This window comes from Rattus norvegicus, chromosome 5, assembly GCF_021556685.1.
Source record: "Rattus norvegicus strain SHRSP/BbbUtx chromosome 5, alternate assembly SHRSP_T2T, whole genome shotgun sequence".
Classification (NCBI taxonomy): Eukaryota; Metazoa; Chordata; class Mammalia; order Rodentia; family Muridae; genus Rattus; species Rattus norvegicus.
In genome coordinates, this window is record NC_141538.1 from 101,449,582 (window position 1) to 101,465,307 (window position 15,726).

Below are 15,726 nucleotides of genomic sequence, written 5' to 3' on the forward strand. Positions count from 1 at the left end.
ATAGCACAGCAGATACTTCACAGCAACTGACCTTTTGCAGAAGATTACACAACCCTGTAATACACTGGCTCACTTATTTACAATGGCAGAGCATAAACTACTGATGCATCCGATTAAGATGCCATTCAGTCTCAAAGGCACCCCGAGTTTGTTCTCTCCAACACACCTTTTGCCAACAATACTCAACCCAAGGCCTTTGCCCGGCCTCTTCTGCAGCTCGACAGTGAAGGTGTCACATACATCCTCCTCTTTGTATGGGGCCTCATCTCGGTAGAGCGTCAGCCGTACTCTTTGCGGAGTCTGCCTCAGGACATTGATTGCTTCATCATGTGTAGCCTTTCTCAGGTCAATCCCATTTACCTGTGTGGAAGCAGGTCGCTATGGTGAGGAGCTGGGTGAGGTGAGTGGAGGGAGGGAGAGAGGCAGGAAAGAGGAAGGAGAGAAGAAGGAAGGGAGAAACAGCTCATTACCCTTGGCCTTGGCCTCTCACACTAGGTTATAAAGAAGCATTTGTACCTCTAAAATCTGGTCTCCAGCCCACAGTCTTCCATCTTTACATGCTGCTCCCTCTTCATAAACTTCATGGATAATAATAGCACCCTAGGGCCCGAACATAACATACAGAAGTGTTATCCATTCTCCCTAGGAGTGCGGGAGGAAAGAACAGAAGACACTGTACTTTGACAGACAGACAAGGACATGTACTTGCTTGGTCCGTACGTGAGCTACACGCCCTAATGTAGGAAAACACCTATGGATAGGATTAAAAGGCTAAAAGAAGCATACACTTTTTTCTAGGGATAATGAAATCTGAAGAAAAAACTCATAAGGTTTATAAATCATACACGAATATAACAGAGATATAACAACTTCCCTATCGACAAATGAAAATAATCTTCTAAGTATTCTGATATATAAGAATTTTGAATATTAAATATTTCATACTCTTCCCAATATGGGGCTGAGATAACCTGGGTATAAGTAAAGAGGAAATTAAGCAAAGCCAAGGGCCGGTGAACTGATACAAACTCTGACATCTTATGTGTAACAGGGTCTATTTAAGTTGGTCTTGACTTAGTCAAAGTCAGAATCCTAAATTTTTGTTACCAATGATACATTTTTTTCTCAGCCTTCACATCAGATTTAATAAAAATAACAGAAACCTCCTCCTCATGGTGTCCTGGAACAGTTGAGGGCTCCTGTGGTAGGACTCCTCTGAGTGAAATACTTACCAGCAACGTGTCTGACCCCCCGACAATGCTCAGTCCCAGGCCTGTTTGGCCTTTGGAAATCTCAATTGTTGTTTCACAGCCAGGGATGATGGGGCAGGTGGCAGGGTCAGAAGCAAAAATTGCTGGTGTGGATGACCTGCTCGTACCTAGAAATGAGTTCAGAATGAATGAGCCGTATGGCAAACACACATGGCAAAATGAGAGCACAAGCTGCCTTGGAGGATGGAGAAAAAGATCAGGGGAAAGATACCTTCATCTGTCCTGAGTATTGTAGCTCTTCTTTATGTCAAATAGTCAAAGTAGTTTGACTAATTCATCATCATTAAACTAGGGATAGGCATGCAGTTATTTACTATTATTATTCTTTATTGTTGTTATTTTGTACATTTTAAGTTGCTGAAGGTAAAAAGACAGAGCACGAAGGAAAACAGGCTATAGAGCTGGGTTGAGCCTCCAGTTTGAACTCAATAGCCTACACTTCACCGAAGTCACACGTGCTCTTTGGAAGAGGCGGTCACTACACTCAGAGACAGGCTGGTCTGCGCAAACCCACAAGCACACTCAGGAAGGAAGCTCATCGTGAGTTCTGGTCATGGTGCTACACTGTGGAATGACAGTTTTTATTTTCTTTTTCTTTGTTTCCTCAAGAGTCTCCTTTCATGTAATAGATGCTGAGCATTTATAAACACATCCGAAAATACTCACTTTATTCATTTCTAATCTTTCTCCTGAGTCTCACTTGGTATTTTTATACTTGACATCAAATCCTGCTACACACCCTTTCTGAACTGGGGAGATAAGAATACGATGCAAGAAAATTAAAAAGAACAATCCCGCAGCTCGTCTTCCAAGTGCACACAACACCAGGAAAAAGGAGGTTTCAGAGCACCGCTCTGGCTCAGTGAGTGCTGTGGACAAGCTGCTCCCATTTTGGGAAGTCAGAGACAGGCTATGCTCCAGAAATGGTAAAAGCAGGTGCATGACATTTTCACCTATGCAAAGTTTTCATTGAGAATTTCATATTTTATATACAATGCTATTTAGGATCAAACATTAGATGAGAAAGTCTTCGATAAAGTTTTAATGGTTACTTCAATGAATCTCAGCCCTCTACACACAAGCTTAAAGTAATCAGACATACTTTTAAGTAATTCTTTGAATAGGTGTATTATGAATGTTTTCAGCCCATTTCTCCTTAACAGACTATCAAACAAATGAAATATTTCTGAAAGACTATTTCTCCACTTTCTCACCTCCTACAGAAAAGGTAATGTTTAAATTATTTCTAATTGAAGCTTTAGAGAATATGGAGTTATTTGTTGTTTTTTTTTTAATCCATGAGTATTCTTTTTCTAAGAAGTCAAGTAATACTTCTATCCATATACTAAACTGTCACTTAGAGATACAGGAAAGCCTTGTCCCTGACTCCCTCATCTGACACGAGCTCTCCATAGCCCCTCAGCTCCCAGTGTAGATCTTTCGCATACACAGCAGTAGCCAACAGTTTAGCTTTGTGGTACAGAGCCAGTACTGATCCTAGTTGTGAAACAGATCATCGTGTACAACCCATACAACACCAAACTGAAGCCATGAGCTCCTTTCCCATTTCAACAGCAGAAGTTACAAAATGAAGAGCTGGTTCCTTACTTGGATGCCTGTAATTGCACGTACCCTTAGCAAGAACTTGGGAGCGAAGACCGCTTCCTTGGTTTGGGGAGGAAGAGGCTAAGGCAGGCACCTTCCTAAGTTGGATAACTTATAGATGCAGGTTTACTGCTCAGGGACTACACTTTACTCTGTTGTGCCCTCTTTTAGTCAAAGACTCTTTTATTATTATTATTATTATTATTATTATTATTATTATTATTATTATTATTAACTTGAGTGTTTCTTATTTACATTTCGAGTGTTATTCCCTTTCCCGGTTTCTGGTCAAACATCCCCCTAATCCCTCCCCCTCTCCTTCTTTATGGGTGTTCCCCTCCCCGTCCTCCCCCCACTGCCGCCCTCCCCCCAACAATCACCCCCAGTGAACGACTCTTTGACTTAACGTTTAAGCAGTGATCTGTGCTCAGGCCTGCACTGAAGGAAAACACTACGTTGGGGCTGTCATATGTATGGTAGTGTTGGACTCTCAAACGACACCCCTTACTTGGAATGGGTTCCAGGTCTGGAGCTGGGACTGCAGGGGTCTGGGAGCTGTCTTTCCTTTCTCCGCTGGCTGTGACAGCTGCTGAAGGGACAGCCTGACAGCCCGGGTTCTCAGCTCCAACAGTCAGTTTTACAGTTGTCTTTGCCGTCTTCAGAAGACTGATGAACTGGCCAGAGATTGATATGAAAGAAAACGAAATTGAAAGAAAATGAGTAAACACACACAAATAAGTCACCAGATGGCTGGAATCTCTTTGCTATCTGTGTGTGCATGCATGTGTACATGGTCATATGTATGAATGTTTGTGTGTGTACAGGTACATACGTGTAGGTATATAAAGGCCATGGGGTCTCTTACTGGCACTTACTGATCAGGCTGGGCTGGATGTCTAGTGAATCCCAAAGGATTTCTGGTTTCTGCTTCCTCATCCCAGGATTATAAGAACTGGCACGCCAGCACACCAGCTATTTATGTCTTCTCCCACTCCTCCTTTCATCAACATGATGGGCTCTGACTCTCCAACTCAGGCTCTTTGTTTAGGTTCAAAGATTTATTTATTTATTTACTTACTTACTTATCGTGTGTGTGAGTGTGTGTGTGTATGTGTGTGTACCACGTGTATGTTTGTGCCTGTGGACTCCAGAAGAGACTGTCAGAACCCTAGGAGCTGGAGTTGCTGGCAGTTGTGAGCTGCCTGACATGGGCACTGAGAACAGAACTTTGGATACCTAGAAGCACTCTTTACCACCAAACCCTGACTCTAGTCTCACTGATCAGATTCTTATGTAATTTATTGGCTGAGCTAACTCCCCAGACCCAATGTTTCTGGTCTCTAACTCATCTGTCACCAAGAAAAAATGAAACACATGATTTCCCTGTGTTTCCCAGAGAGGTTAAGAAAGAGATGCTTCCTCTAGTCCTTCAACTATCCAATGAGATTATAGCTATAGTCAATTTCTAGTCTCCTTCTACACTACCTTTGTCAAGATTCTTCTTTATGTTAGTGAAATGTACGAGTGTCTTTCAACTTGGTACATTTCTAATCACTCTCATCTGTTTTCCTCAATCCCCACAGCACTAGATGACATAGTAAGCATTTTGTCCAGTTTCTGACTGTGTAAGGGATCTGATGATGCTTCCACAAACCCTTCTGAGGAGATAGGAACACACTGGTGAGCACAGTAAATGGAGAGCAGTAAACTCAGCAACAGTAAGGTCAAGGCAAACTCAAAAGCAAAACCAGATTTATAGGTTAAAGGATTCAAGCTATACCATGCCATTAGAATACAGTCATTAGAATAGAAAGACTGGAAAATAGCTTTAACTTTCTTGCTGACCAATGTATAAATGGATTTTCCCTAGAAGGGGTTGTGGGGAGAATATCATATCTAAGGAAAATAAAGCCTTTACTCTGGCACTTACATATAAATAACATCATAGAGACTATAGATTCCGGGAGCCATTCAACACTAAAAGATGTCAGACATGTAATGGCTGTATATTCAAATCTACTTAATAGCAATACATGCAAGAGCTAAGCGTAAACAATGTGCCTGTATTCTCAACATGAACTGAGCTACTCTTCAGTGGTCCCAGATTTCTCAAAAGAAACCAGAAGCAACATTTATCAGAAATAACAGTGAAGACTAAATAATTTATCAGGGAAAATCATAACATCATTTTGATTAGAAAACAGAAAACAAAGTTTGGGGGACCTGGAGAAAAACCCTCTTTTGTAAACAGGAATCTTTTTTGCATATCTACCCAGTCTCAATTCCTATGCCCATACTTGAGCCAGGTCAAAGGATGGGTTGGCAGCGCCACTGCCTTTATTGCAAAAATACCTTTTCAATAGGACAGCCAGCAACAAGTTCATCATCTACAGCCAAGATGCGATCCCCAGGTTTGAGCCTTCCATCCTACGGTGAAATGTGGACGAGATGAGTAACCACTTCAGAGTGATTACCCCCTCCCAGCACTTCTCAGTGAGAAAGTTAGGAGTGTCACCTTGGCTGCTCCCCCACGCTCAGTTAGGCTCTTGATCGTGACTCCATTGAGTGTGTCTTCCTCACAGATAGCAATGCCTAAGCCTCCTTGATCCTAGACAAGGAAATGAAGACCGGTCAGGAAACTTGAAACTGATTTAATGTAAAGATGTGTAGCCAGGATGAGCCAAAATACCATCAACCCAAGGGCTACAAAAGCAATGACAGGGACAATATATGCTGCATAAGAGTCCCTTCTGGGGCAGAGCCCTTGGAGTCTCTTCTGAAGAAGAGTCCTTGTTTGCTGCAGAATGAGCGTTCATTCCTAAGCTACGTGTCTGAATTGGCCACAGCTGCAGAGCCAACACAGCAGGACCTATTACTTTCAACAATAAACTAAACCAAAACTAAAATGTTAAATAACCATAGCCTTTATCTTCTTCTGTTTACTTTTTGTTGTAGCCAGAGCTAGTCACTTTTTGCATTATGGTTTTCATCCATAGAAATTCCATACGGAGTCACATGGAGAATGGGCAAACATGTACAGTTTCAGGAGAACACACCTGGAGCCACACTTTCGATTAGAGAGGGCTCCTGACTTGGAATCGATCTTGTATTTAGTTATGCCATGATCTCTCTAATGTTCCTTCCTATGTAAAAAGAAAAATCAGAGTTTTCTTACCTAAAAGAAAAAAATAAAACGATAATAGCCCTTTCCACTAAGACATTGATTTTAGTAACATAGAGGGTGCTGTTTATCTCCTACCCACTCTCACCTTAGCCTAGGTAGCATCGGGCACATTCTCATTCGCATGCCTAGCTCCTCCTCTGGGGACAAAGCCTACCAACTGCCTCTCACTGTTCTCCCATCTTCCTCACCTTTATTCTTTCTGTCCTCTCCCTTCTTCCTGACTTGAGTTTTGGATGGTGATTTGAAAATATGCACAGAAAATCTCAATATTCTTCCCTTTGGTACAGTGAACCTAGGGGGATGGGATACACTTACTGAGTTGATTCTAACAAAGCAAGCTACAGAAAGGGAACATCACAGCTGGCTACAGAAAACACTCAGGCTTGCTTCTTTCTGGTTCTTTGATCACTGATTCTGTGGGAAGGCCTACTGCCCTGGCAGGGGACTATTCAGACATGCCACGAAGAAGGATGTGGATTACTTGCCTGCATTCATTCCAAGAGTGAGCTTTTTTTTTTTTTTGATGAGATAGAGAAATATTTATTTGCACATTTGTACACAAAGTAGGGGTGCAATAAAAAAGTAATTTTACTCATTTGTGTTAGTAAGAGCCCTGTAGACAAGAAGAGATAAAGCCCAACTAACCAGAAATTATTTAACAAAACTTATGACTATAATATCTAGAAAATATTGCCTAGGTGGTTGTTAATTTCAAATGATAAAAATACTATTTTCAGAAAAATAATATTTTCCCATTCTATAATCATTAATATTACATTGTATAATGTAGGCTACACAATAGGATTTGGAATAGTATGCTAAATCTTGTAGAATACAGTAATTTGAATGATTTTAGGTCTATTTGGATCCCAAATGTCCTTGCATAGAATTTGACTATTCTTTTATTTTTAATACTTTTATGCTTTTTAGAATTGCAGTATAAACAATGTACATACATCACCCCATTTTCCTTCTTTCACCATCTCCCCCCTCATCCTCCCAATACATGGTCTCTCCTTTAATTATCATTGTTACATGTTTATACATACACAGATATAAATATGCAAACAGACTTATATAACGTATGAGTTAGTCCACTTAAATTTGATCATGTTTACGTGTAGAGGGCTGAACTCATGGATTGAGCAGCTTATGTGGGAACTCATTCATGGAAACAGCTGATTAACCCTTTCTCAGCAGCCACTGAGCATTTGGACCTCTTCATCTAGACATGGAACCCTGTGGAGCCTTTTCTGTCCACATTGGCACATAATAGATTATCTACTGAAATTATCTAAGAATAGCCATTTCTTCATAGTTCTTTTGTACTTTTCACGTATTTTAAGTTCCTTATTTCTCTTCTATATGTTTATTTTATTTATTATGTCTATAGATGATTTCTCTGCATGTATCTGTGTAAAGTATATGCATGCTTGTAATCCCACCAACAATGGAGGAGTGTTCCTCTTTCTCCACATCCTCACCAGCATCTGCTCTCACCTGAGCTTTTTTTTTTTTTTTTTTTTTTTTAATTAACTTGAGTATTTCTTATATACATTTCAAGTGTTATTCCCTTCCCGGTATCCGGGCAAACATCCCCCTCCCCCCTCCCCTTCCTTATGGGTGTTCCCGTCCCAACCCTCCCCCCATTGCCGCCCTCCCCCCACCAGTCTAGTTCACTGGGGGTTCAGTCTTAGCAGGACCCAGGGCTTCTCCTTCCACTGGTGCTCTTACTAGGATATTCATTGCTACCTATGAGGTCAGAGTCCAGGGTCAGTCCATGTATAGTCTTTAGGTCGTGGCTTAGTCCCTGGAAGCTCTGGTTGCTTAGCATTATTGTACATATGGGGTCTCGAGCCCCTTCAAGATCTTCCAGTTCTTTCTCTGATTCCTTCAACGGGGGTCCTATTCTCAGTTCAGTGGTTTGCTGCTGGCATTCGCCTCTGTATTTGCTGTATTCTGGCTGTGTCTCTCACGAGCGATCTACATCCGGCTCCTGTCGGTCTGCACTTCTTTGCTTCATCCATCTTCTCTAATTGGGTGGCTGTATATGTATGGGCCACATGTGGGGCAGGCTCTGAATGGGTGTTCCTTCAGTCTCTGTTTTAATCTTTGCCTCTCTCTTCCCTGCCAAGGGTATTCTTGTTCCCCTTTTAAAGAAGGAGTGAAGCATTCACATTTTGATCATCCGTCTTGAGTTTCATTTGTTCTAGGTATCTAGGGTAATTCAAGCATTTGGGCTAATAGCCACTTATCAATGAGTGCACACCATGTATGTCTTTCTGTGATTGGGTTAGCTCACTCAGGATGATATTTTCCAGTTCCAACCAGTTGCCTACGAATTTCATAAAGCCGTTGTTTTTGATAGCTGAGTAATATTCCATTGTGTAGATGTACCACATTTTCTGTATCCATTCCTCTGTTGAAGTGGGCATCTGGGTTCTTTCCAGCTTCTGGCTATTATAAATAAGGCTGCAATGAACATAGTGGAGCACGTGTCTTTTTCATATGTTGGGGCATCTTTTGGGTATATGCCCAAGAGAGGTATAGCTGGATCCTCAGGCAGTTCAATGTCCAATTTTCTGAGGATCCTCCAGACTGATTTCCAGAATGGTTGTACCAGTTTGCAATCCCACCAACAATGGAGGAGTGTTCCTCTTTCTCCACATCCTCACCAGCATCTGTTGTCCCCTGAGTTTTTGATCATAGCCATTCTCACTGGTGTGAGGTGAAATCTCAGGGTTGTTTTGATTTGCATTTCCCTTATGACTAACGATGTTGAACATTTCTTTAGGTGTTTCTCAGCCATTTGGCATTCCTCAGCTGTGAATTCTTTGTTTAGCTCTGAACCCCATTTTTTAATAGGGTTATTTGTTTCCCTGCGGTCTAACTTCTTGAGTTCTTTGTATATTTTGGATATATATATTTGGATGATGCCATGTAGTCTTGGTTTCTGTTGCTTGCGCTTGCCTCTCGCCATCAGATTATCTCTAGTGTTACTTTGTTCTGCTATTTCTGACAGTGGCTAGACTGTCCTATAAGCCTGTGTGTCAGGAGTGCTGTAGACCTGTTTTCCTCTCTTTCAGTCAGTTATGGGGACAGAGTGTTCTGCTTTCGGGCGTGTAGTTTTTCCTCTCTACAGGTCTTCAGCTGTTCCTGTGGGCCTGTGTCTTGAGTTCACCAGGCAGCTTTCTTGCAGCAGAAAAGTTGGTCTTACCTGTGGTCCCGAGGCTCAGGTTTGCTCGTGGGGTGCTCTCCAGGGGCTCTCTGCAGCGGCAGCAACCAGGAAGACCTGTGCCGCCCCTTCCGGGAGCTTCAGTGCACCAGGGTTCCAGATGGTCTTTGGCTTTTTCCTCTGGCGTCCAAGATGTGTGTGCAGAGAGCAGTCTCTTCTGGTTTCCCAGGCTTGTCTGCCTCTCTGAAGGTTTAGCTCTCCCTCCCACGGGATTTGGGTGCAGAGAACTGTTTATCCGGTCTGTTTCCTTCAGGTTCTGGCGGTGTCTCAGGCAGGGGTCCTGCCGCTCCTGGGCCCTTCCCCATGGGAGCCCAGAGGCCTTATACAGTTTCCTCTTGGGCCAGGGATGTGGGCAGGGGTGGGCAGTGTTGGTGGTCTCTTCTGCTCTGCAGCCTCAGGAGTGCCCACCTGACCAGGCGGTGAGGTCTCTTTCCCACAGAGTCTGGGAGCAGAGAGCTGCTGCGGGCCGGGATCCACGGGCGTGGGACCTCCGGCAAACACAGGACATGCCCGGTCCTAGATGAACTCTGCCTCTGTGTGTCCCGATCTCACCAGGCAGCTCTCTTGCAGCAGACAAGTTGGTCTTACCTGTGGTCCCGAGGCTCAAGTTTGCTCGCGGGGTGCTGCCCACGGGCTCTCTGCGGCGGCAGCAACCAGGAAGACCTGTGCCGCCCCTTTCGGGAGCTTCAGTGCACCAGGGTTCCAGATGGTCTTTGGCTTTTTCCTCTGGCGTCCGAGATGTGTGTGCAGAGAGCAGTGTCTTCTGGTTTCCCAGGCTTGTCTGCCTCTCTGAAGGTTCAGCTCTCCCTCCCACGGGATTTGGGTGCAGAGAACTGTTTATCCGGTCTGTTTCCCTCAGGTTCCGGCGGTGTCTCCAAGAGTGAGCTTTTATTAAGCTTGATGGGAGTTAATTTTCTCCTATTAGTTACGTTTTTGCTTGTGTTTTTGGTTGTTTTTCAATATGAATTCCAAAGGAACAATAAGTCAAACGTCTGTGTGTATATTAGGTCCTAACCCCACTGAGGACATTACAAACACAAGTGCACATACTGTAGACAAATTGTACTGGAGAAGTAGACAACAACACATACCAAAGGGGAGGACAGTGTCAGTGTGCCCTTTCCTACCGAACTGTTAACTTTCCAGCTTACTTCTGGCACAGTGGACAGAGTCCTTCCTCAACAGGAGAGGACATGAGATCCTATCCTGAGCTAGTTTAAAATGCCATCATGTGAAATGACTATGGAGTGCTCATAAAGTTGTGCAGTAAGAGCCCTAAATAAGAATTACAAGTGAGACCGAAGTGAACAAGCTGCTGTTATCAGAAAGTGAAAGGGTTTCTAAAATTCACAAGAAAAACTTGTAATCCTAACTTGTAACTTGAGGATTTCCTTTATGTAAAAATCACATGAATGTGACACCAATTGCTGACAATTGTAAAATCTGTTACTTGCTGTAATCTACACTTACTTTTCTAGGGTAAAACATACTAAAAATAAATTTCTGATCAAAGTTTTTATTAATTGAGTTAGCATCACAGAAAACCACCAAGGTTGTAGATTATACACATAACAACTTTATTTTATATTTGTATCCCTCTTTTAAAAATAGTAGGAGAAAAAGTAATTGGGCATTGGAACTAGACTTGGCCTGTTGTTAGACTCCCACTTCCACGTATTAACAGAAGGGAACACCTCAGTGACATAGCCTCAGATAGGGAGAGACCAGCAACAAAGAGGGGGGCAGTGAAGGCAATATTTCATAGTTAATTACACAGTAGATGTCATAACAGACATATTACTATTAAATTGTTTTTCAAGTAAAATTTGAAGAATTCTGGAGAAATAAGGGAGAAAGGACTTGTGATGAGCCATCAGTGTTAGATGGCTCTTGGCTTTTTCATTTGCTTGGTTTTTTGGTTTTGTTTGTTTGCTTTGTTTATTTGGTTTTGCTTCCCTGCATTTCAGTCCCATGCCATCTTCACAGAGTGAGGTATTCACAAGCTTCTCAGGATGTATCATTTTTTTCCATATAGATCTCCACAAAGGAAACTTTCAAGGATACATTCTACAGAGTATTCCAAACCTCAGGAGTTTAAAAATGTTTATGAAAAAATTATGGTAAATTGAATGCATGGTAACAAGTCTATACATACATTGTTTCACTTAACCCTCAGAATAGTTTGTCCAATATAAATGTGCAATTTCTTCTGTATTGATAAAGAATATGAACCCAAAGAACTTAGTGACTTAATGTTCATAGTTAAAACCCAGAAAATAATAATTATTTGCCTCTTTGTCTAGCTCATTTTAAAAGATTCTTAAATAGTCTCCTTATCCGGCCCCTTTGACCACTGAGAAAAAGAACACATTCCATTTCCCTGATATTTTACTTTACCATAAAACTGCCATCTGTACAACCATTCTGGAAATCAGTCTGGAGGATCCTCAGAAAATTGGACATTGAACTGCCTGAGGATCCAGCTATACCTCTCTTGGGCATATACCCAAAAGATGCCCCAACATATAAAAAAGACACGTGCTCCACTATGTTCATTGCAGCCTTATTTATAATAGCCAGAAGCTGGAAAGAACCCAGATGCCCTTCAACAGAGGAATGGATACAGAAAATGTGGTACATCTACACAATGGAATATTACTCAGCTATCAAAAACAACGACTTTATGAAATTTGTAGGCAAATGGCTGGAACTGGAAAATATCATCCTGAGTGAGCTAACCCAAACACAGAAAGACATACATGGTATGCACTCACTGATAAGTGGCTATTAGCCCAAATGCTTGAATTACCCTAAATGCCTAGAACAAATGAAACTCAAGACAGATGATCAAAATGTGAATGGTTCACTCCTTCTTTAAAAGGGGAACAAGAATACCCTTGGCAGGGAAGAGAGAGGCAAAGATTAAAACAGAGACTGAAGGAACACCCATTCAGAGTCTGCCCCACATGTGGCCCATGCATATACAGCCATCCAATTAGACAAGATGGATGAAGCAAAGAAGTGCAGACCGACAGGAGCCGGATGTAGATCGCTCCTGAGAGACACAGCCAGAATACAGCAAATACAGAGGCGAATACCAGCAGCAAACCACTGAACTGAGAATAGGACCCCCGTTGAAGGAATCAGAGAAAGAACTGGAAGAGCTTGAAGGGGCTTGAGACCCCATATGTACAACAATGCCAAGCAACCAGAGCTTCCAGGGACTAAGCCACTACCTAAAGACTATACATGGACTGACCCTGGACTCTGACCTCATAGGTAGCAATGAATATCCTAGTAAGAGCACCAGTGGAAGGAGAAGCCCTGGGTCCTGCTAAGACTGAACCCCCAGTGAACTAGACTGTTGGGGGGAGGGGGACAATGAGGGGAGGGCGGGGAGGGGAACACCGATAAGAAAGGGGAGGGGGGAGGGGGATGTTTGCCCGGAAACTGGGAAAGGGAATAACACTCGAAATGTATATAAGAAATACTCAAGTTAATAATAAAAAAAAAAAAACTGCCATCTGAGTGGAAGTTTGTGGGGCCAGTGCACTGACATTCTCCAAGGTCGTGGATTTTCACCAGATAACAACAACATCAGAAAGGGGAGTTCATACAACAAACATCTATGAATAAATCAGCAGAAGTGTCAAGGCAAGGCAAAGCTTTCTGGTTTATGATGAAGGAGTCTTGCTTTGGGTCTCTTCTAACTCAACAGTAACTGACTTGGGCAGCCTTACGATCATTAACCAGGTTTATAAGCTTAGCAATTCATCTGCGACCTCTCAGGGTGTCAAATGGCTTCTGGTGGACAAGGCAGGCTTCTGTCTACCTCACTACTAAATGTCAAGCAAAGGAACACTGACTTAACCTGTTTGACAGTGAAAGGTTTTGAAAGGTTTCTTGTTGAGTTATTCCATACATGTTTGTATTACTTTCTTTTTAAAACATTTATTTATTTATTATGTATACATCAACAGCTTTCTGCCTGCATGTACGCCTGAAGGCCAGAAGAGGGCACCAGGTCTGATTATAGATGGTTGTGAGCCACCATGTGGTTGCTGGGAATTGAACTCAGGACCTCTGGAAGAGCAGTCCATGCTCTTAACCTCTGAGCCATCTCTCCAGCCCGTTTGTATTACTTTTATCCATTGCTTTTATCCAAGGTTCTGAGCAATGGATAACATTAATGCAAACATGTGTGGAATAACTCAATAAGGTGTCCCTAGGCAGGAAGAAAGAACACTAGATCAGCAATGAGATATCTTTTATTCTTTTCTAAAAACTATATTAATTCCCAATAATTAGCATGTGTATCCCCCACCCCAGTGTGTGTGTGTGTGTGTGTGTGTGTGTGTGTGTGTGTGTGTGTGTATCATACCCAGTATGTATGTATGCCCTATAACTACCAAGTGAGAACTATTCTTTATCCTTACTTTGGAGAGTATTATAGTTATATTATAGTTAGCTTTTCTCTTGCTGAGATAAAATGTCAACCAAAAGCAACCAAAAGTGGGGAGGAAAGGGTTTATTTCATCTTGTGCTTCCAGGTAACATTCCACAGTCACGGCAAAGCAGGTCAGAGCTCAAGGTGACCAGGGACTAAAGCAGGGACCATGGAAAAACAATCCACAATGGCTTGCTTTTCATTATTTGATCAGCTTCCCTTCTTATCAAGTAAGGACTAATGGTTTGGAATGGCACTGTCCATAGGCAGCCTGGGTCTCCCACATCAAGAACATGCACCAAAGGTGTGACCCCAGGCTAGTCTAATGGAGGGAATTCTTCAGTTGAGGCTTTCTCTTCATAGGAAATTCTAATTTATGTCAAATTGACCAATACTCCAGCACAACTGACCACTTGTTAACTTGACACACAAACATACCGCTATTAAACCATCTATTTCTTTTTTTTTGTTTATTTCCAAGATCTCATGTAATTTCATAATATTAAACATCGTATAAGTTTAAAACCCCCATAGTCTTTAAAACTTGAAAAGTTCAAGGTCCCACTAATCTCCCTTGCAACCTCCCTCCCCAAAAGAAGAGGAAAAAAAACACAAGCAAAACAAAGTAAGCAAAACAAAGATTAAAAACACAGTGCCCTGAAGCCCTGTGTCACTTGGGATGCATAATGTGAAACTCACAAAAAATCAATACAAAGTTAAAAGCAAAGTCTAAGGTCTCTTTAAATATTTAAAGTCTCTTAACTGTGGGATCCTGTAAAGTCCAAAACAACTTTCATACTTTGTTATTCTAAGAGGTCAGACCCAAGAGACAGTCACAGTTAAATCAAAGTGAGACCAAACCTCAACAGGTCAGAGGCCAACATCTTGGACTCAATCTGGATCTTTTGGGTTTCATAAGCCCCGCCTTCTCTGCTGTCCATCACAGATGCAGCTCATCTCCTGGGCTCGGCCCACTTCACTCCATTCCATACCTCCTACTCTTTGGTAGTTGCCCCATAGTCCAGGTTTTTCCAATAGCCTGGGATTTCCACTGCAACTAAGGCTGTATGTTCTGAAGTGGCCTCCCACAGTGCCAAGCGTCAGTTCCTCTCCATAAACCCTTCAATCCTGGAATGTCCACTACAACTGAGGAGGGTTCAATGTCAAACCTGGTCTCGCCTCAGGCACTGTGCCTCTGCTTCACAGTGGCAAGCCTCAGCTTCTCTCCCAACCCCTTTAATGCTGAGACCTCCACTCCTACTGCGGATACACTTTCATCAATGGCCATTATAATAAGCCCTTGGTGCTAAGCTCAGCTTCTCTCCATAACCTCTTCAATCTTGAGGATCTCCACTGAAGATCCTGCATCTTCACCAATGGCCCTCCTGGCCTCTTTAATGCCATGCCTTGGCTGCCATTCATGACCATTTCAGCCCTGTAGTTTGAAGGCCATGGAAAAAATCAGTGACATATGAATGAGTATTACATGCGACCAAATTTGGCTGACAGCTACAGATGTACCCTTGGCCACTGCTGGTCACATCACACTTCTGCATGATGACCCTGAGGACATATTTCTTCAGAGATTTCCCCAAATTTTTAAATCTAAAACTCCAAAAATGCTATAACCCTCTCAAGAAACAATATGGTCAGACTCATCCCAGCAACACCCCACATTCCTAATATTAATATTGATTGTAAATTTGACAGGTTCTACAATCACCTTGGAGAGAAGTCTCAAGATATTCCTGTAAGACATTACGTAGATGAGGTTAGCCACTATGTACGCCTGCTAGGGATTATATGTATTAGGTTAATAGAGGTGGGAATAGCCACCATAAGTAGGTGGCAACATTCCACAGGTATCCTAGGGTGAATGAAAAGGAGACACTAAACTGAGTACCAACAGTCATTTCTCTCTGCTTCCTGACTACAGGTGCAATATGGCCATCTGTTTCTTCAAACTCCTGCTGCCATGATTCAC

General features: G+C 42.4%; 1 protein-coding gene across 14 annotated transcripts in view; it reads right to left on the minus strand.

Annotated features, from left to right (window-relative positions):
- Positions 1–15,726, minus strand: part of Mpdz (multiple PDZ domain crumbs cell polarity complex component) — a 155,190-nt gene that overhangs the window by 14,925 nt on the left and 124,539 nt on the right. For all 14 annotated transcript variants that reach the window (XM_087547763.1, XM_087547761.1, XM_087547757.1 and 11 more), the window contains 6 exon segments: positions 5,392–5,484; positions 5,229–5,303; positions 3,385–3,550; positions 1,233–1,378; positions 517–600; positions 167–360 (listed from right to left, as the gene is read on the minus strand). In XM_087547763.1, coding sequence (XP_087403889.1) covers positions 167–360; positions 517–600; positions 1,233–1,378; positions 3,385–3,550; positions 5,229–5,303; positions 5,392–5,484 — 758 coding nt within the window.